At 39.4% G+C, this 23,070-nt stretch overlaps 1 protein-coding gene across 9 annotated transcripts in view; it reads right to left on the reverse strand.

Moving 5' to 3' along the window:
• Positions 1–23,070, reverse strand: part of STXBP5L (syntaxin binding protein 5L) — a 190,806-nt gene that overhangs the window by 75,628 nt on the left and 92,108 nt on the right. For all 9 annotated transcript variants that reach the window (XM_057415878.1, XM_057415885.1, XM_057415883.1 and 6 more), the window contains 4 exons: positions 21,307–21,441; positions 12,479–12,542; positions 6,625–6,708; positions 52–175 (listed from right to left, as the gene is read on the reverse strand). In XM_057415878.1, coding sequence (XP_057271861.1) covers positions 52–175; positions 6,625–6,708; positions 12,479–12,542; positions 21,307–21,441 — 407 coding nt within the window. The remainder of the gene's footprint in view (positions 1–51; positions 176–6,624; positions 6,709–12,478; positions 12,543–21,306; positions 21,442–23,070) is intronic.

Consider the following 23,070-nt stretch of genomic DNA (forward strand, 5'->3'; position numbering starts at 1 on the left):
TGGAGAATATTGTCTTGTTTCTTAGCTATACATTTTAACTATCAAAATTACCATGTGGAATTGTGGTCTGGAATGGTCTGTTAGGACTTTTCAGATTCCATAGGGTCAAGCTGCCATCAGAGTGACTGCACATGAACTGTTTTCCTTCATGATGCCAAGCAACAGAATGAATAGCCTACAGAAATGAAAGAAGAACTTGAGACTGAAATGAAATACAGTGTTTACACTAATGGTATTTTAACGTATGACTTTGGATTAATCTAATGGCATATCAGTACTCGGGCAGGTCTTGTTTGTCTGAAGTCCAGTACCAGCATGTTTTAGTAACCAGTGGCTGTAACCTACTGCTAGTCAAGCAAAACAATTCATTATAAATGCTAACATAACACAAGAATGGAAGAAAGCCTGTACTGAATCAGACCAAACTTGAAGCAACAGGCTATTAAGGTAAAACTATAAGAACAAGGGATATACACTGCAGTCGTAGTATGTCTGATCTCTTTTCATTTGGCAAACGTACAGGAAATTCTGTGCAACAAGTTTTACAGGTAACATGCAACATATGCAGTATTCCCAAGATGACTGTAGAAACAGTACTCTGGTCTTGAATGTTTCCCCCTTCTTCCCCCTAAGTTTCAGAGCAGATACACAGAAATCTAGGATGTTGAATATAAAACCAAAACCACTAGAGAGACCAGGATCGTTTAACTTGTATAGGAAATTACCAAAACAATGATGCAAGATACTTCTGGAACAGATAGTGCTTCAGAGAAGAGGGATATTACACTCCAATGTACTCAATGCAAGTACCACATGCTGAATGTTATCTATGCCAAAAAGCAACACTTCAAAAATTCATTTTGTGCATAATTAGTGGAACTGACTGGAAATATCCATAATTACATCAGACCAGCTGAAAGGATAATGGTGTAAGTCCTTCCTTTTCACTGGTATGTGCTGGAAACTAACAAAACAAGGGCATGCGGTGACAGAAATGTAAAGCCCTCTTCTGTCAAAACAAAGTATTGGTTCATTGTATAGCACAGTTTCTCACATGCTCCCCTCAGAAGCACAAACTGACAGGATTTTCCCTTGAATCCATTTCCCTTCCAGAGATATGAGCTGCCAAATAGCAAAACCCATAATATATTTGTATGTAAATGTAAATAAGAGACCTATTTTTGAATGCAGTTTAATACATTTCCTTTTTTTTTTCCAAGCCAGTAATTGCTAAGGCCTTGCATGCACTTACAATTGCATCTGGGCATTTACCTGATTTATTCTAATCACTTTAAAATCATGCCTGGGTATTCATAAGTCAGCACTGGAGCTGTTCATATCAATTCTGCTTAAGCTGACAAGAAATAAACCTAAGTGCTCCTGCTCACTATTCAGAACTCCCTGTTGATCTTCTCTTTTAATCAGTATATTGATTGTTATGGTTGGTAACAACTTACGACCGGGAGGGAATATCAGAACACATCAATGAAGAAGCCCTTTACCAATACTTTGCTCATCTGCTGAGGCTGGACAGCACAAATGAGCCTTTGCACTAAGATGACCCAGATGTTTTAATGGAACTCTGACATCCCTTGTATATGAATGCTTTGCTAATGCACTGGGAAGCTAGTCATGCCAATAAAACCTCAACAAACAGAGCTGAGCAAAGTATACTCTAAATATTTATCTTTGAGTGACATAATGGGTGTCACTCAAACTTCTACCTTCCAAAGGGGGCTTGACACACAATTCCTCTTACGGACCCAGAAGATGTCAAACTATAACTGAGGCAACAAAAGACAATGCAGAAAGATGCTTCATACAGGGTCCACTGCCCCCAGGTAGTACAAACCTTAGATCTGTGGGGAGCGCTGCTTCACTTACACTGTCTCTCCTCACACAAATTAATCCTGACATGAGCTTATTCATGCTTGCTCCCATGCCAAATTTGAATCTGCTTTTGATGTGTTATCACACACAGAAGCATTTCACATGGTTACAGTCGCTAACTGTATCTGAGCAGGAGCTAGTAACTAGTAGCTGAAAATTGTACCAAGCTTGCTTGTTAAGCTGCCTCTCAGCTACTAGGTGCCACCTGCCAGCATAAACCTCCTGCTGAGTGGAGCTGAGGTGGGATGCTCCTGTCACAGACACTTGGCATAGCAGCAGCTCAACTCACCTGTTAGACTTTGCCCTGACACAGGCAAGAAATACTCGGAATGGCTTCTGGAGGTCTCAGCTGGGAGCCACGACTAATACTGAAAGGTGGTTTTCTCTCTGCTAGAATGTGTCTAGCATTCTAATCCACTTCTTTAGCATACACACAGAAAAGGAGCAGTTATTTTCTTAGAACAGGAGTTCATCATGGTGGGTGACTCATGTGAATGTTCACACACTGTATGCACATAAAGCATATCACTCCAGATTGGGTACATTTCTCCTTCTGCAATACCCACAGTGGTTGCACACATATTCCATCTTCTCTCATACTCAGCATGTACTAAAATTAATCACACCGAACACCATTTCAGTTCCCTCCCAACCACAACCCTCCTCTACTGAAAAGAACTCATGGGAACTCTAAGACCATTTTTAACTATCGTTTGAAAAACCACCAAACTCATCTTATTCTATTGCTTGAATCTTAAGAATCCTATATGTTAGAAGTACTCATTACAGACCATTACAAGGCTACATCTGATTTGACACTTCCATAATGGCATAGTTCCTGATAAAGCTAGGGGCATGTCATTTGGCAGATATTAGAGTTTACAGACTCTGCAGCTTCATTTTGGAGATGTGTTCTAATGAAAGATGATGACTACGCTTCAGGAAGCTCTGAATGTGCATTGACATAAGCTGTCAAACTTTCAAACAGCCTGTGTATGAAGACGGCTGGTTTTTTGGATCTGCCAACTACCAATAATAACTTGAGAATCCTTTAAGGACCTGCCTTGTTTATGTATTCTGTTTTATACCAATTGATGGAAACAAACTTTTGAAGGAATTCAGAAAAGGGCTTGCAAGGAAAGCCTTTTACAGAGGGCAGCACAGAGAGCATTGACTGAAAGGTTCTCAGTATCTCATACGTATCACCACTGAGAAAATGACCATCATCATACAAAGAAACAAATTTGCAGCTGATACCTTGAAGAACAGACACAAGATTCCTTAGCAGCAGGTTCAAGCTCTGGGACCAGGTGTCTCACAAGTGAGAACAGTTTAGTCTCTAGAGAAGCTTTGACACAGTAGGGAAGAAAACAGAAACTCCTTGGGTCAGGAACTGATGAAGTGAGGCAGGCTCTAAGAGGTATCAGTGGGGCTAAAAGAGAGACTTGGCTACTTTTAGCTCCAGTGAGTAAAGCACCAGAGATAAGCTAAAAGGGCAGATACAGGCTTCCAAGAACATCAAGCAAAAAAGTTGCAGATGATGCAACGTGTACAGCCTTTTTTGTCCTTGGAGAGAAGCTCTCTCATTTGAAATGAGCAGGCATATTTTATCTACAAAATGTTCCTAGCCTTCAAGGCATGAAGTAGGGAGTGCAGCTGTAAAAGCTATAATTGCAGGTCTGTGAATAGGGGCAGGGTCTTCAGCTCCAACACTTACGAGCTATTAGGTTATCTCAGTGAGCTGTTTATTCTGGATGCAATGTGTCCATGACATTAATCTGGATGACAAGGATAACGACAGGGCATACTTGTGCAAATACTGGAAAGATCCTGCTAATATTGTAGGAAACAACTCCCCTCTCTGTCATAAGATTACCAGGAGATGCCTGCAATGTGTCTTGTACTCACATATGCAAGTCTTAAGTGATGTGCAGTGTCACACTAGTACAAAAATGCCATGCAGCCGAGAAAGGATAGGCAAGATTTCACAGTGGTGATATCCTTGTGGATTGAGAACCATTGATGATCTTTTTGTTAGCCAGCTGTTCAGGTGTGCAAATAAAGGGGACCTACTCCATCTGAGCCAACTGTTCACTACTTCTAAGACCTCAATTAAAAAGCCAGCACTCAACATTGTGAAAAAATTCAATGGAAAATACCTTCTAAAAATGTTTCTCAGTGACAATGCAACAAAAGCATTTTCTTTGTGGCAGTGTGAAAATAAGTACCTTTAAATTCATGAGATACAAAATTATTCCTTCTCTATAAGAATTGAATGTCAGCAGATACAGACCCCATCTTGAACTTAAAAAGGAAGCATATTTAGATTTGTAGATAGACAGTAACCAGCATCCTTTCCACTTCTGCATCAAAAAATATCTGCTGTTAAGCTCTTGCTTCTGTGCTGCACAGTGACAGGTTCAACAGACCTAAATAACAACAGCAGACCGAAATAACAACAGAAGACCTCCTTCTCAATGGCTGGTCTGGTCTAGGGAGACTGAAGTCCAATGCTGTCAAGGATAACAGAGAAGAAATCCAGTTAAAGCTTGATCCTGTGAAAGGATGAGTATTTGGATGGAGTCTTAAGGGTGCTGACATTTAGTTTGAGTGACATTACCAAGCTGGTCAGTTATCTGAAGATTACAGAGAAGCAAGAACTTGCCTCAGTGATGAGCACTGACAGTCCATCAAAGACAAGAAAATCAGTTGTTTCTCAAAGTAGACACCAAGTGCTAACGGAGAAGCCTGGTGCCACTGGAATTTCTGATACTAAGCAGAAGTATCTGCTCCACTGATAAGCCAGAAAAAGACTGTGCCATCAGACTATCCTTAAAGGTGCCCGAAGAGAAAGTGGAGAGGTAAGAGGAGATTTCCAGTTCTTTCACTGTGAAACAGGCCAACCATGTTAGTATTAAAACCAGTGCTAAAGAAAGTATGACACTTAGATAAATGCAGCTGGATTAATTTTGCTCAGACCCCATTCATAGCGGCCCTTTGGTATTCAATGAAGGTAAAAAAACATTTACAACAACTTATCTGAGACCTTACAGATACCCAGCAATTGCAACTTGTTAGCTCAGTGCCACAATGATACTGGAAGATCAGCCAGCTGTCATGAAGCACAGAGACCTTGCATCAGTTCAGATAGAATAGGGAAGGGAAGCAGGAACAATTAATGTTTTCAGGACTGTGACCTTGGGCAACCAATCTGTAAGAAGAGGCTTAGGTTTGAAACCTTGGGTTTGTGCCACATACCAAGTGGCACATGCCAACCTAATGATTTGTGACTCTCAAAAGCCATGTAACCAAGGATTTAAAAAGGAACCCTTTTAGGGGTTCCCTAGGGGAACCTTAGCAGATCTGGAACATTATCAATCTGGAGCCTGAAAGTCTGGGATAAAGCACAACCCTTTTAAAGACAAAATAAGAATCTTGCAGCCTTTTCAGTAGACCACAGCAAGCCATCACAAGTTGCACAAAGCGGAATAATGACACAGCAAGTAACCACTGAGGAGGAAAACACATGACTGATAAAAATACCAAAAAATGTTCCTGAGGATGGATCCAAAAAATGTGAAACAACTGAACTGTACAGAGAAATTTTCAACACCCCCCCCCAAAAAAAAGAATCAATATTATGAAGATCCTGTTTTATGTAAGTCTCATTCTGACCACGAGAGAGGAAAATGAGTGAACCGATTCCCCTCTGCAGGAGACCTATGAAATGAAAAGGTTGTCCTGCCTTAAATAATAGCACAGGTGCAATTTCACAAGTGGATGCAGAGGTGGACTGTCACTTAGAGGCAATTTAGTGGGGCTATCTTGAGGCTTAAGTGCTGGCCTGTTTAAACTCTGAATAACCCTATCCTTTAGAACATTTACTAGGTGGATGCTCAGAATTGTGACCTTGAAGCTTATTGTATTGTTAATGGGTCTGTGAAAATGGGCCTGAAAGAGTGCAGGACTCAAATATGTTCCGATTACTTCTTAGAGTGAAAATAAATGTGTACACTTTGTACATGCAATAGGGCAGCAAGATGAAGAAGGGAACTACAGGAAGCCAATTACTGCCTGGCTCACTTTAAAGAAAATGTCCTTTTCTAGCTTCAGCTGGAAACATTCATTCACCTATGCGTGAACCTCACAGAAGGGCTGGAAGAACAAAGCATGTTTTTTTCCCCAGGGCTAGTACTAAAATGATAATAACTCAGTAGATATCTGTTTCTGAAGCAGCCTGTTTATCGACACAACAGTGTCCATGATTGATATAACCTGCTTACTAAAGGCAAGAGACCATTGCCTGATAAAACTATCAGAATCCAATTTTGGAAACCTTTTATTCAGATCTTGAGTACTAGGCAATACCAACAGCTCTACAAAGTAATTTGCCTTTCAGTGTAATTAATGTTCTAGTAAATTACTGATAATTATATAATTCCTAATGTAGCTATATCTCAGGTCAGCTCATTACTACACTCTTTCCAACAGATCTTCATACAGAAACTGATGGACTTGCCAGAATCAAGGGGAAGAGACTATGCCATAGAACACACTCGCAAGAGCTAACGCATTAGAAGTAGAGATTTCAGGTTTTGATTTCTACTGGCAAAAGCACAGCACAAACAGTATTTCCAAAACAAGCAATGCCTTCAGATAAATATTCAATTGCTTGACACAACACACAAAAACCTGCTGAGTAACAGCTTTTCTGAATTAATGGAAATTGCTTACCTCATCATAATAAGCTCTTAAATCAGCTCTTTTAGATCGCAAGTCCCAGAATACGATAGTCCCATTTTCATAGCCTATCAACAGCTGGAGGAGGGAAACAAACACAGTTATAGTTTCTGATTCCAAAGGCATTAATAAATGCTGAAGAACTTCATGGGTTTAAGAGATTTTAAAGAAAACAAATAAGCACTATAAAAAGAAATGCCAAACTGATGTTCAGGTTTGTAACTGGCTCTCTTTGTAACACCCTGCTTTCAAATTACCTTTCAACAGAAATTCTCATTACTGACAAGTTAACTTCCCTGCAAGATTACGTGTCTGGGTAGTCTCTACAAGCGTACCTTTACTAAGAAAATAAGACCATAGCATGTTCCTGTCCACTCTTACTTTCTTTGCCCCTGGTTAGAGGGAAAACTGACACCAAAGGGATTATTTGAACAATTTCAAACCAGAGAGTCTCCAGATTAAACTCTTATCCAGCTACTTACATTCCTTTGATTTCTGCTTTCTATTGCTTAAAAACATTAAGATCTCCCCTTGCAGAGAATAAACTGCTTGCTTTCTTAGAAACTGAAAAGAATTTAACTGGCATGCCAGTTTTTACTTCTTCTGGAACTGGGATGTCGCATCTGCATGCACACCTGAAAAATACTGGGGAAGAAGGTTTGTGAAAAGAGAAAGAGAAGAAAAACAATGCCCAGGATAAAAAAAGGATGAGCACAATCCCTTTGCCTTGTCTCTGCTGAAAAGAACTGAATTCTTGATCTGGCACAATATTCATCTCTCTCTGTCTGAACACAATTAATTTCAGATCTTATGGACGACATGAAGTCTAGCCTACTTAAGTCTCCTGGAAATTGCTTCCCATAGAGCCTGTCTTCCTAGGAATCTATCTGAACATGAAGACTGGGAATGGCTAAACTGGCAGACTCACACATTTCTGCTATAGAATATTTCATACAACTGGCAGTGGTAACTGCAGTTGTTCTTTATCCATAAACACATGAATCACAGAATGCAGGCAAGAATTTACAGTTTCTATATTAAGAATTTGAGCAGAAGAAAGACAAAATTATCTCTTAGTCTGTGAAACCTTACCAGCATCTTTGCCATCACCCATTTTAGCTTGCATAACTCATAAAAATGAAACTTGGCTGGACTGCTAAACAAGATATCACTGTTCCCAAGTTAAGTATAACTGATACATCAATACTGCTATAAAAGAGTCTGGGAATACTCTTAGTCCTACTAAATAGGATTCTTTATATTGCCAGGAGAATATTCATTATGTGAAGATGCATTACCTAATTTGGGAATGATTTATAGTTACTATATTTAATACCTGAATATGAAAAATACTTGATTACTTAAGAATTCTGCTCCTGAGAAAAATTCAAACTGTCCTGGAGAAATTCCACAGTATTTATCATTTTTGCTCTGGATGGGTCCGTATAGGATCCTGGAGCAGAGTAAATATGAAAAGACATCCTGTTCAGAAAGCATGCAACTAACTGGATAGCACTTGTGTCAGGATGCCATATGGTAATCTGGGATAATAGATTGCCACTGAGAGTGAACAAAGAAGTGTCTGACTGTGAATGCTTTTACTGTTAGTGTAGTGATCCTAAATGGAAGACTTATTATATCCAGGAGCTAGTGATCCACATAGCAGTTAACTTGAGTAGGTGAGGCCTGTTCTGTGTTATGTTGTGCTGTGCATATTCCTTGGCCACAAGATAAACTTAACTGGCTAATTCTAAAGAAGACTGTAGGCAGCCCCTGCATGATAAGGGCAATTACAGTATTCTTGTGTCTTTGCCTTTATCTTAATATAAGGCAGTATGTCTCATGTGAACACCCTTTTTCCTGATAGTAGAAATGGATATTAAAAAAAACCACCTTTTATCTTTTGAGCTCTCCAAAGATCAAAATGCTGGCAAACTCCTCACACAGGGGACCAGCACAGTGTGTTGTGTCCTTATAGAAGGTTCATCCAATGCTGCACAACTTGGGGTTCCCATCATCCTTTTTCTATAACTTCAAAAACCAGTATTTTAATCAATATGTCACGGAATCAGAGTGCCTTCCTTAACTGTCACCATAACAGACACTCGCACTAGTACAATACAGGTGGGTACCAGACCAGTTGAGCTCAGTTCCTATCAGCATTCTTTTCACCTCAGCTTTTGTACAAATATATTCAGGAAACTGAAAGAACAGAAAAGCATTTAGTCTGTGACCCTGTACCTTAACAAGCCTTTCTCCCTGGTGAAGCAGGGATTTTTATCAATCTCTTTTTTGCAAAGATATCACACTATAGGTGATTCCTAAAAGGTTAAAAACCTCCTGTCAGAGACTGCATTTCATGTGATCTACTGCTGAAACACTTAATGCACAACAGCACTACAGAGCTGCAAGACACAAAGTGCTGTGATTTCAGGGAAGGGGGCCTGCAAGGATGCCAGAGAGGGACTCTTCATTAGGGACTGCAGCAACAGGACATCGTGGAATGGGTTTAAACTGAAACAGGGGAAGTTTAGGTTAGATATAAGGAAGAAGTTCTTCCCTGTGAGGGTGGTGAGGTGCTGGAACAGGATGCCCAAGGAAGCTATGAATGCTCCACCCCTGGCAGCGTTCAAGGCCAGGTTGGACAGAGCCTTGGGCAACATGGTCTAGTGTGAGGTGTCTTGGCCCAGGGCAGGGGGTTGGAAATGGGTGATCTTAAGGTCCTTTCCAACCCAAACCATTCCATGATTCTGTGATTTGCTGCATAGCTGGGAATCTCTTTCTCTTTGCTCTGATGGTAACCATGCTGCTTAACTACTAGTAGTGGGTGACTGTGATTAGTCTCATTGCCAGTATATTTCTGATGGTCCAAATTCTGACCTGTTTGAACCATAAGAAACCCAAACATTCACATTCTTCTTGGCTATGGTGAGCACCCGAGAGATCTGTTATGACAGGCTTTATGTTTGCAACAGAGGTAAAAAGAAAAATTCATAAATGCAGTTGGAGAGGAAAACACAAAGGAGAAAAATATATGTAAATATGGGTAAAGAGAGTCAAGGAAACAACCCAAAGATTTCTCTTCAGCTGGTGGTTCCTGGCACCTTGTTTAATTACTTAGGCTTAATTAGGCTAAGAAATATGCAAAAAGCTGAACAGAATTTGAAGGAGGGAGGAGTTCTGGCAAGAGCTTCCTTGTCTTGTGGAGTTGTTCCGCATTTTGTCTTAAATCCTGCTTCATGAAATGCTTTTGATGATGGCGTTTTAGGGAGACTTCTCTTTTAAAGTGAACTAATTGCATCTTGGTACATGCCAGCCAGCCCCTTTCTTGTCCTGGTAGCACAAAACAACTGAGAGAAAAAAACTAAGCCTTCTAAATAGACTGTGTTAGGTGTTATTAGATCTCAGAACACAGACTCAGAGATAGAAAGTTTAGTCCACCAGCTAATACTTAATAACATTAAACTGTTTCCTACTAAGATTTCTCCACTTGCTGGGAAACTGCAGATCACTAGAGTTAATGTCTTCTCCTGCGTCAGCAAGAGAAATCATGTTTGCTACAGATCTGCCACTTAAAACTGGCTATGCACTTCAGTCTGTTCCTAAGTACCCTTACTCATTTATTTGGCAGGCATAGTTATATTTCATGAACTTAAACACTAGGACTCCAAATTATTTTTCAGCACCCCATTAAATGCCCAAAATCTCCTTGTTGTCTGTCTTCCAGCCACAGCTTGCTAGGTTTGTAAAAGAAACTGTCTCCAAAGTCTGCCTTGACAGTTTGCCTGGAAGGCACTCTGAAAAAAATGTGGATGGCAGAAATCTTCTGGAATGACATTCAGTGCTTTGCTGCAGACAAAGTGGTCATGGGTCACTGATAGAAACCGGAAATGTTAGCAATTTTAAGTATTTTTAAAAGATGAACATACAGTCAGCACACAAATTCCCCAGGCTTTTAAAAAGAGATCTTACAATTGTCCTACATTTGGAAAGGTTTGTCTGGTTTAGGACTCAACAACTCACTGCCCACAGGAAAACGCTACCTACTTACTTCAGCGAAACATACCCAGATCTGTAAACAACTGTGATACACAGGGAAAGACATACCACTGAACCCTTGCAAAGTATACTATCCTCATACTTGTAGGGTACAACAATATCTGTATAAGGATGACTGATTTGTATCCATACTTTGTATCCATTCAAGTCCTGAAGCATATGTAAAAAACATTTTTATCTAATCCTGCTCATGAAGTGATACAGGGAATCTAATTTCTCCCACTAACACCTCTTGGTGCTCTTTGGTTAACTAGAACCTGAAGAACTAAGCAGAACATGTAGTATTATATTGAAACAGCTCTATCACCTAAGAACAACTCTGCTATATTAAACAAAAGGTCTACCTATTGCAGTATCTTGTACTGAAATGGCCAAGAGCAAATAATGAAGAACAATATAGGAAGAAGGAAATTGCTTTTCATATTTTCACATATTCTTGCAGCCTAAGTAATTTTCTTACTACAGGAAAATGGAATTTACTTCTGTTGAAGTAAAAATATTTTAGGTTCCTCTTTGGCTGTGGTGTACAACATTCCTGTAAGAGATGTTCACTTACAAGACCGTTTTTTTCTTTTAGTATCACATCCTTTCTACCTACACCATATACTTTAGGTAGGTCAGCAGCGATTTCTGTTGTAGTCAGCGAATAAGAGTTATGCCTCATCAATAAACCTTTCTTTTTATCAGGTATTTTGCCACAGATAGTTAAATAGCATTTCTTGACGGCTTCTGGTTTGAGGCTAAAACACTACACTTTATAGTGTTCAATTACTTTATTTGCTGTATTATAAATTGCATGATCTATTGGGATACTTCCAAAAAAGCTTAGACATCCAATCTCACTTGTTGAAGGGTTAGCTGGCAAGTGCATTTTTTGTGCATAGGTCTCCTTACAATAGGAATAAATCTAAGGATGGATAATGCAAATGAAATTCAGATGTAGTCATCAGTGTTCTTCCAGGTACCCATATTAATTTCAGTATAATATGCTTCATATCAGTATCAGAAATTCAAACTGCTGCTAGTTTCCAATAACTATTAGCTGTACGTGGGGCACACTGTCAAATAGATACACCATTTTATAAGATGCAGTCCCGTATAAAGGCACAGTAAAATGCAATTGGTGAATGCAATCAAAACCAATGAGATAGTTAAATGTCCCTTCCACACAAGCAAAATGCTCCAAAATCCAGTAACGACACATAAATCAAAAAGCTGTCATAAAAGCTGCTATTCTGGCAACCAAGTTTCATTTTGAAAAAGCTACCATACAAACAAAGCCAACTCTGATTTTGCCTCCTGATGTTACCCATCACAACTCTGTATGTTTTGCTTCCACTTGTTGACAGCTCTTCGCTATTCTCAACTTTGTTCACAAACAGTAGCAAGTTCCAAATGTGGGTTACATTCGTTATTATTCTTGCATAAGAAAATACTTACTATCTTCTGAAAACTCACACCAATGCCTTCATAATAGCACGTTTATCCAAGTACTTAAGTCATGATATAGCTTTTAGTCAATTCTTACTTAAGCAAAGGCAAGTTTATTTAATCAGGAAAGATGTCGGTTGGCTATAGGTTTTGAAGAACAGTATGTTGTCTGTATCACGCAATTTGACTCATTAAAATTGCACAAAGAGAATTTGTTTCTTAAAACCTGTAAAACAGTAAAAGTGACCTTGCAAATATAGAAAGAAAGCAGATGGCAAAATTACTGAGTACACAAGAAGAGTGAGCTATCAAGGCAAATAAAGCCTATGAAATGTTTTATACCATTGGTTGTACTCACTTTGCCTTCATCTCTTGGGCTGTCACTTAAATGTACAACTGGCCCAGGGTGAGTCTTTGTGGATCTGCAAGACAAAAATCAATTCAAATCTGTAAATGTTTTTTGTATGAAGAGCTAGATGCTTACCTTAATTCCTAGGTGTGTTACCAACATGTAACTCCAACAGTTCAAAAGTCATTCTAAGATTCCCAGCAGGGGAAGATATCTACCTGAAAGCTACTGGTATCTTTTCATGTGCTCTTCTATCTCCCATTTTGCCATTATAGGCAAAGATTCTTCTTTGCTGATTAATCCTTTCTTTTGTTTTGGGGGGTTTTGTTTGTTTGCTTGTTTGAAATCTCACTATTCCTCCTATTACAGTACTTCCCCCTCTCATTTCCAAGGCTTTTTTGCCTTTCCTAGTCTCCACGCCTTCTCTTTCTGCCCTCCCTCCTCATTTGCTCAATGTCAAGGCTAATCTAGCAAGTATTTGCAAAGGCTTCACTGGATTCATTTCAAATACTGCTAACAAGACTCGCCAATTGTATAATGACAGGGCCATGAGTCTTTGTAAGCCTCTATAAAGATTACTTCTTGTTCTTGCTGTTCCATCTTTTTTGTAACCTGTACCAACAATGAAGCATGCAACTTAGTACAGGGACTGTTGCTTAAGTCATTGATGTCCAGCACCTGAGAGTAAATGCAAATCAGAGGAAGCTGAATGGACAGATGAAGATTTTTCAACTGCCATCTTTTCTGACCAAACCTTTAGGCCCTGGCAGTCATACAGAGCAAGAAGACAAGCACCAGTCCATAGAACTTCAGGCTATGTGAATTCTTGAACAGAACAGGACCTTTCTTCCATCTAGGCTCTGGGGTCAGAGCAGAGTTGTTGAAGTTCAGCTTAGGATCTAGACTTGCATGGTCTTGGTTCACCAAAGGTCACCAGGAAAAAAAATATGGCAGAGATTGACAGTACCCATAAAGCTAAGAATTTATCTGGAAGCCAAACCTAAAATCACCTGGGCTCTGAGCTTTAAAGCAATTTGCAAGAGAATTAAAGAAGCAAACCAAAACAAGGTTCTCCAGACAAATTGCTCAAAGGTTTTCCTTAGATTAATAACATCCCTCTCTCTTTGGCTCAAATACTACACTTAGCAAAACTGGCCTCTCTTCTACCAGGTCAGACTTCAAATCAAGATTGAGAGTGCTATGCAAAAATTTGAAGGGAACTCAAACATTAAAATACTGTAGAGTAATCCATATCCTTATAGATTCATCCTTCCTTAAACCAGTATGTCCCAGCAGTCTTGAAAGCACGCACACTTTCCTCTGGCCTCCATTTTTTGCCTCTAGAATGTTTTAAATATTTCAGCTATTGGATTATGCACTAAAACTAGGCCAAAGCAGAGTAGTAAAGACTTGTCTGATATTTATCCCTCAGCTAAAGACAGTGAAAAATTACTCCAGACATCCTTTGACCTTCCAAACTATGTCTATTCCAGGCCAAAGGTATAGAGAACTTCAGGGCACCTAAAGACCAAACAACTCCATCCTTTCACTTGTATTTTACCATTATTGCTAGCTGAATACACAAAGATAGCCACAGCGTGGCAAACCCTTTTCCTTGGTGAACCTTCTCCGCAAGATGGTCCCATGCCACCATCTTCAGCTTTGGCAGATCCTGTTTCCACAGATACCTGCAGTATGTTACTTTTCCACATGAGATTTCCGTGAGCAAGGTTTCTGCAAGAGCGTTTTGCAACATATCACAGCACAGAAGTGAGATGAGCAGGAAAGCAGCAGCCAGCCAATTTATACAGTAATATTCTATACACACAGTCTTTAATGGCGCCAGCAGCAGCTACCCATTTGGCTTGAGACTTGGCACTCAACCATTTTTGCAGAGATGCAGTTAGCAGGAGATCTGGCTGTCATTCCTATCCAAGACAGCTGACCAGTTGGGGCTGAGCTTCTGTTTGTGAGTAACCTGTACTGGAATAAAAAAGTCATTTCCACACCACCAGACTTTGGAGCAGGCCGGGTAGGCAGACAATGAGGGGTAAACAAGGGGTAAGATGAGGACATTTGCAAACAAGACTTGCACATCTGTCCTCAAGAGAGTGACATCTTGGGACATTCTAGTCTGCTTTGAACTTTGTTTCTGACATAGGTTCACCTACCTGGACTGGTCAGAGTATGTTGATGGAAAGAACTAGGCCTGTTTGGGGTACGTGCTGCTTGTGGCATGAGAGGCAAAGTAGGAAAGATAAGAATAAGAGAGGAAAACAAAACCAGGAAGAGAAGAGGCAGCATAATAAATGTTACTGTTTAGCCAGATGAGAACTGCTGACAGATGACAGAAAAGGGAGCAGAGCCACATAAACAGCAGGCATGACTAAGCTGGCAACAGCCACAGTGGTGGAAAGAGCACACACACGGGCTGACAAGGCAGTTTGGGCAGTTATCCCAGGCCATTAAACTATACAGTATGCAGGCTGGGTTGCTTGACCTTACCAGTATTAGTACTTCACCAGGAATATTGGCAAAACTGGGGCAAATGAAGGGAGAAGGGGAAAGCACATATGGTCTTTCTAAGGTAAAGGTTGATCCCACCCAGCCTGCCCTTTGTACCTACCAATTTCAAAAGTCAAGAACAATTCCGATAAATCTGTGCAATCAGTTTTCTTCTTAAGATACATACGTCATTGCTTACCAAAGAATGTGTCCATTTATCTTTGGGTAGCATCCAACTCTTACATGAACTGCAGTCACTATACATTACATTAAACTTTAGGCTAAACATATTTTCATTATCACAAAACTAGTTGTTCCCAGTAGGCAGCTGGGTGAGGGTCTTGCAATCAGCCAGGGTCTACCTGCCACAGATACCTTGATTGCTTAACAGCTGACAGCTTTTATTATATACAGGTGAAAGGAAACAGAGTCTATTAAGTTTGGCAGACATAACACTAATTCTGTCGGGAAATGAGAAAGGATCTTCTTCAAACAGCTGTATATCCTGGAAGTCATTTCAGATGTGTCATTGCAGATAAGATCACCTACAGAGTTTCTGGGGTGATGACAACAGATGTTCCTGAAGCTTTTTGGACTTGTAGAGCCTACTTCCTGGCAGTCGTCCTGCACTGCCTTTCCAGGGCTCCAAGAAATATTGGGTTTTAGACATACAAAATAAAGTATCTGCATCAAAACTAACTCCTTTTTGGACTAAACAACAAGGAATATTCACGAGTGGCAGCACAAAGCTTTTGGTTTGGTTTAGGACAGAACATCCCCCATCTTGGAAGAGATGTCTGGGAGAGGATATACTGATACAAAATAATACCAGTTCAGAAGGAGCAGGGGAGAAAACTCTGCGTGAAAGGGTTGTAAGTTTCTCCATCCTCCATGGTCTTTTGCTTGTTGCTCTCAACCTGCCCTATGGCTGGATCCAGGAGAGACATGACAAATCTCTGGCAATACATCTATCTCGCTTCTCCTGAAAAGATGCTATCTCTTTCCTAGCGCAGGACTGTCTAGGAACCCAAAGCTAATTCTTTGGCACAGTAAGGCCAGGAATTGTCTGTCAAAGGCAAATCAGTGCCTTACTTCTTGCATCTCCTTATCTCCTCAAGGAAAGTATGTATAAACCAGAAGGAAGACCAGTATTTTTTTTGATCCCTAGAGAAGTGTTGCTGGCAAAAAGTGTGTCAGGCATTACACTTTACAGTCAATTTCTCCTAAGGGTAGACACCACGACTGCACTAGAAGTAGGATTAAATGAAGCAATTTAGTTAACTATATTATATTGATAATATTAGTTTACTCTAATGAAACTCTATCAGAGCTACTGATACAGTAATTACTACTTTCATACAGAAAATTATACTGCATGTGGAAATGTCTACAAGCAAAAACATTTTGCCTCGTGGAGTTTTAGCGTGTATAAACTGTTCTGTTTCCCCTTATCACTATTACAGTAGAATAGTCCAGGAGAATGGAAGGTTATATGCTGGCATTTTGGAACAGCCTACAAAGAAAGAAGAACACAGCTGAATTACATTAAAAGCAAAAGCGGAGATCCAGTAGCTCCTGGAAAGGATGAAGAGGTGCTGGGAAACCAACCACACTTGAAGCTATCATGAATAAAACACACTACTGTTGATGGCAGACACTTGCATACAGGCATTCCTTCAAGCTGTGTAAAAACTAGCTAGACCCTATCCCTCGAGAAAGGGAAAAATAAGGCATAAGTGAAACAGTTGAGCAGAGAATTCTTTACTTTTAAATCCTAGCTGAGGTACAGCTCAGAATGAGAAAACAGAAGCTCTGAAGAGACATGAAAAGGATAAGACACAAAGCCAAGTCTAAACAAAGCAGAAATGATAAAAAAATGAAAGTCAAGTCAAAAGAATACCAGCAATGATTCAGAGTAAAAAATTCCTGAAGCAAAAGCTACCTTGAACTGAGCAAGAAGAAAGTATGAGCTAATGATACACAAGACTGCAAAATTTCATAGCTTTCACTGACCTTTAAGCCCACAAAACCAGACTGAAACACTGAAAAATGGAACCAAAGGTTCCCATGGTAGCTATACAGAACTAGAAGTTTGTTGTGAAATTAGGGATACTTGAAGCTGTTTTGAACTTCTTCAGAAGTTATTCCTGACAGCAGCAGGTATTCATTCATTTGGTGCGTGCTCATTTCTGGGAGATGAGAGAGCTGGTTTGCTGTAATCCTTGACTCCTACTCAGAAGAACAGGACTGAGAAGAAGAAACCATTCACAGTAACACAGCAGCCTTCAAAATACTTGCAAGGATAGAAAAAATTATGTAATTATTTTATTCTAAAACCAGAAAACTCAAAAAGAAGTTTTCAGCAATGTTAGAATTTGGACCCCAGAAAATGTGGTAAAAAACATAGATGGTGGATTCCTCCCCCAGTCTGGGAATGTTTTATGCACTCTAAGAAACAGAGTGACTTAAATACTGTCGTAAGACCTTCAAATATCAAGACAATCTTAAAGCAGGTAAAAGTAATTTAAGACAAAATGGAATCAAATCAAGAGAAAACATCTTCCTTTTGAAAAAAGTACCCTGCCCAGTTCCAGAAGCACTGTAATGATTTCTGAGCAGAATGAAAACCTGGTGGTAGAAAGCAGCAGGAGGTAGGAGAGAGGGGAAAGAAACCAAACCCCAAAACCATCTATCTTAGTCACTGTTACAGAGTTGACTGAATGTGACAGTGCTGAGAAAAGCATGTGCATAAGCTGATACTTTTGCAGTGCCAGTAGTCAGACATCTTCCACAATTCTGCTTTCCATAAAGGTGCAGTGCACCAGAGATTTTAAGACTTTCTTTTCATTGGCATAATTACAGAGAAATTCAAATGAGTAAGTTAGATACATCATGCATAGGCTGTATGTAGATCAAAACTGGGAACTGGAGTAAGTAAGAATAAGTACAATCTCAAGATGCAACTTCTAGAATGTCTAGAAGGATGCCTTGCAACTTGCACTTGCTTTATACCTGCAAGTATTTCCAGTTAGGTTCACACACAGAGAGGGTAGCAGTTGCTCCTAACTGCTACTTCTCCTGTGTACTGCTTTCCCTCACTGCTGTGGAACTGCTGGCTCTGATACACATCCAGGAAATGGGGATGGGCAAGGAAAGAGCTAAGAAAGGAAAGACCCAGTTATGGTGCTATCATAACTGAGTTCCAATTTTCCCAATTCTTTGATATTCCAAATCCCATACATTTTGTCAAGGTTCAAGTATTCATTCATTATTTAGTGGGGTGTTCAAACACTGGAATCTGCATGCTTGCAAAGAGGGCTTACAACACATATTTCGCATTTTTGGAGTTCCACAGACTCATATCAAGATCTTCCTTTACTTCCCAACACCAGATGACCTTCCAAAATGTATGATCCTGCAGGCTGAGAAAATTAATCTCACTGTAGTTGGAATAAATGGAGACATGCTGGCCCTACTGACCATTTTACTCCTCCAGACCTGTTTCCAAACATTTTTAAGGGAAAGAGAGAAACTGTTTGCTTATTAGAGTAGAAACCCAAACCATATCATGAGCCCAAACATGGCTGGCAAAAGACTAGCTTTGCTACATGACAGAGAAAGGACAAGTGAAAAGGTCTGGAGTTATTCTTCATTCTTAGCTGACGAGATGCTTCAGTGTGGTCTGAGGTAGTGACGATGCACGAGATGGCAGAAGTGGCTGCAACAAGGATTGCCAGACAAAATGTTTTTAAAACTCCTCATGTTCTAATGTTTTCTGTCAGCTATGGACAAGGCCAGGTCCACTGAAACTTAAGAGAGTGCACATGATTTATAAAGAACACGGGTCCTTTATAACACAGGTATTCTGACCTCTTCAGGTTACCTTGGCCATGGCATTTTAGCAATGTATATGGAAACCCTCTTCAACCATGTTTTACTCACAAAATGAGCTGTAATCTGCCTTTACAGTGACTTCAATGGGGTAATATTCAGGTTAACATTCCAAAGTCAAAACATTCTAGGTTTTTTTTTAAAATGAACCAGTTCAATCTCCTATTGGTTGTTACTGTAAAGCCTTGAAATCTTAGTGACAACTGAGTTAAATTCAAGTTATGACAATTCATGGCGCTTTCATTAGAAGTAGGGGTGAGTCAGTGAAGAAAATGAGGAGGAATTTTGAAAGAAAGTCAAGTTGTTTTGGCAGACTTAGTCTGCAGTTTTGCAAACTGGATGAGAATTGCACTAAAAAGGGAAGAGCTTCTTTGTGCAGATGACACACAAACCTGACACACTCAAAATTCTATCTCTATATCCTCCATCTAAACTGAGGACTTCAATACAGCAGCAGAGCAGTCACTTTTACTGTTCTTTCCTTGCCAGTAAGTTTGACACAAATTTGCTTGGACAAAAGGCAAACTCTCTCCTTCCAAGCTTGATAGAGAATAGTAACATCTTCAAACTAATCCCATACTCTGAAATGATATAAACGATCTCAGAATGAAAAACAATGTTATGAGCACTATTACCACTGTTCATGCTAAGCTGAAGGTATTCCATACAAACATGAAGTTTTACATACATACGTTTTCCTATTTTCTTTCATCTTTTAAAGTATCTAACATCAACAAGCCCTCTGAACTCATAAAGCCCTGAACAATCTGGTCTCACAGCTGATCTTACTGCGAGCAGGTTGTAAGTAAGCAGCCCTTCTTTCCCATGTACTTTTCATTGAAGAGAGGCACCGTTCTGTTCTCATTAAAAGGTTGTTGTGGCCATTAAAATAAAACTTATCCAAAAGAATTTTGAAAGAAGTAGGAAGTAGGAAGTGAAACTTGGTGGAAGGCTTCTACATTATAAAAAAGTTACAGGTTTATTTCCATGCACAATAAAAATACCTTAATGTCTGGAGGAAAGAAAATTCCAAGTGCACACAAAATGTTCTCCAAGCTTCAAAGGCATTATCTACTCAATACAGTATATAACCATTTTAAAATATAGGAATCAAAAAAACTCTTAAGATGTCAACATCACCAAAACAGAGTGAGAAAGAGAAAGTAACTGAGCTAACTCTCACCTGAAGAGCTCAAAGTGAACGTATTTATTCTGCTTTGCATTAAACCACATTTTCCACCAGTAATTTTTCAGCCAAAACTCCCAAGCAGTCTTACAAAGGCAGCACAAACAAACATTCCAAAATCAAGAACTGGATAAAAGATTCCCTAGCAGACTGGGTCCTGATTACCATTTGAAACTTTGGTTTTATCTCTTTTGAAGATGGAAGTTGGTTCTTATGACTGTACCTATGAAGTCTGGTGGGGGCAGAGAGGAGGAAAGAAAACGAGGCATGAGTTTTGTCAACCTGGGGGACACAGTGATTAGTGAAAGTCAGTCATAATAGTGGGGGGGGTAAGGGGAGAATTTTGGAGAAAAGAAGCTCCTATCAATGTGATGTCTGCTTGGGGCAGAGAATTAGATCCACCACTGGAGGCCTGTAATCCTATTTGTAGATACTGTCCTCTTGGTTCACTGAGCTTGGTGAATTTCAGTCTACTACCAGAGCTCGCAGGGACCTCACAACATGAAGAAGATGTCTCAGAAACTATATGAAATAGTACAAGTTTGCCCACAGCAGTTCCTCTTGCTGGAACTTCACAGAGGAAACAGCCCAGAAAGAATGTTTTCTTTCTGCCGAGGCTTTTAACTTGCAAGAAGTGGAGATTTATCCAGCTCAGATTTTTATAGGTCTCCCTCCTTCATACCCATGACACAGGCACCTGGGCTAGCCTGTCAGAGAAGTGTCATTTAACAGACACCTCCCTATCACTTCATCAGGTTTTGATGAGCCTGATTTAACTTTGAAATTAGTCCTGTGTTGAGCAGGAGGCTTGGCCTAGAGACCTCCAGTTCAGTTTCACCTAAATGATTCTATGTTTCATTGAAGAAAAGTTCTCCATAGAGTCTTAGGGGCAAATATACTCCATTATCCTCTTTATAGGATGTTTGGAGGAGATGGTGATCCAACTACCCTTATAAAAATAGCAAAATCTGAATTTATGAGATTAATGGGTATCTGTATTTCAAGGAACTTTATAGTTAAACAGATTGCCAAATAACTTTTTCTTTTCTATAATATATAATTGCGTGGTCTCTGTCACAAACCTGAATTCCCAATGTCCTGGAATAAAACAGTTAATACTGCATGCGCATCGTTAAAATAAAAGGTTCTCAAAGGATTTGTTAATATTTGTAAAAAGAAATTATTCTTAAAAAGCAGATCTTAAGACAGCTGTGAAAATGACTAAGGACACAAATGCAAAACAGTCAGCACTTACAGTTCTATTGCCTTGTTCCACATGATAACATATCCAGAAAGAATGAAGGACTCGATATTTACAATGTGTGTATTTCCCCTCTCTGTTCCAACATAAAGCCATTTACTCTGGAAAGGTAGATGGCAGTAAGTAATCCTGGAAGGGAGAAACAAAAGAAGTGACAGAATATTGTATTAACAGTATTTTTTATCACTTCTTTAGATGAAATAATTGTTCTAGTCTATAACCTGAGAAAAGCCTGCCCAGCAGATGCAGTGTTCTGAAAATTGCACAGGTTTTGGAGGTCATCTCCAGAAAAAAATAGAACAGAACATGAAACAAAACAGGGTCAATCCTGCCTGCCTATATAAAGGGCAGGAAGAAAAAGCTCTATGCCTTGAGAACTGAAGTAAGTCATGTTACCTCCAAGAGCACGTAAATTGTACTATGATGGTATCCAACACTCAAGTTAGGCTTTCTTATTTCCTTTTTTAGAAGAAGCAGTTTTTGCAGTTCAACGAACAGAAGTTAATGGACATCAGCAGGATGAACGTTTTGTACATCAGAAGTGTAACACCATCATTCACACAAGAAAACATTCAATTTATTTGCTATCTGGGAGAGCAGAGCACAAGATAACGGCATTATCAAGCGCAGTTAAGTATTTTATCACGGACACGCCGAAACCTAGACTCATATCATCTTACAGGTGATGAACCAGTGCTATATTAGCTCAGAAAGATACGACATTTTCTCATTATAAGACATAAAAGTTTTCACAGATGATAAATGAGTAGGTTCAGGTTTGATATTCTAGTTATTATATAGATATTACGTACATTCACGCAGGTACTTTGCTTGGTATGCCGTACGTTATGATATTTATCATTCAGTTCCCCAAGCAGTCTATTTCTAGCTTTTCTATACAAAACTCATTTATCCTCAACACCTTCCTCCCCCACAAATGCACAAACATTATTTAAGAACACAGATATTTCAACTTTTTATTCTCATGGTACAGTGGTCTTTCTGAACTAATGAGAAAGGAGTGAGAAAGATGCTGGCTGTCTTCCAGTGATGTGGCTCTCTCAGTCATATAAAGTCCTCCGAGTAGAACATCTGTCACCCTTTGAATTAAAGGAATTGTTCACTATGTATATACATTTCACATACTTTCTGTAATTGTTCCCTGGAAGGTACTCTCAACAAACAGTACGATTCCAAACAGATTTTACACAGGATTTGGATAGTTCTGCAGTTTTCCAAGTATCTAATCATGTGTCAGAACATCTACCATTAAATTAATTCAGGTGAGAAATTATTACTTTTGCCATATGTATCACACAGTTGAAATGTACAGACCTCACATCCTCATTTATGGGAAAACTATTACTGACTCACGACTCCAGAATATGGCTTTACCCTTCACAGAAATCTTGTTCTGTTGATTAAAGTGAGACTTACGTATCATATAGGCTTTGTTCTATCTCTCTATACAGTGTTATGTTTTATCATTAGTTGTCTAAATTTGGCAGTAATTCCAGTGCTCTTAGGGGAAAGAGAACCAAGTTCTATTATGAGAATTGCTTTGACGACGGTACAGCTTAGTATGAATAAATGAAATGCCTTCAACAGCAACTTAGTACTTACGTTGTGGGTGCAGTCAGATTGACAAATGACTGACAGGGAGAACTGCAGAATGTATAGGCTACCTACATATTCCTTGCTGGAGTTAAAGCTGTTAGCTTTATTGTTATGTTCTTCCCAGATGCAAAGAACAATTTG

The sequence above is a fragment of the Pezoporus wallicus genome, unplaced genomic scaffold (genome assembly GCF_028554395.1).
Source record: "Pezoporus wallicus isolate ANWC-B61680 ecotype Strahan unplaced genomic scaffold, APGP_CSIRO_Pwel_v1 contig_6814, whole genome shotgun sequence".
Lineage (NCBI taxonomy): Eukaryota > Metazoa > Chordata > Aves > Psittaciformes > Psittacidae > Pezoporus > Pezoporus wallicus.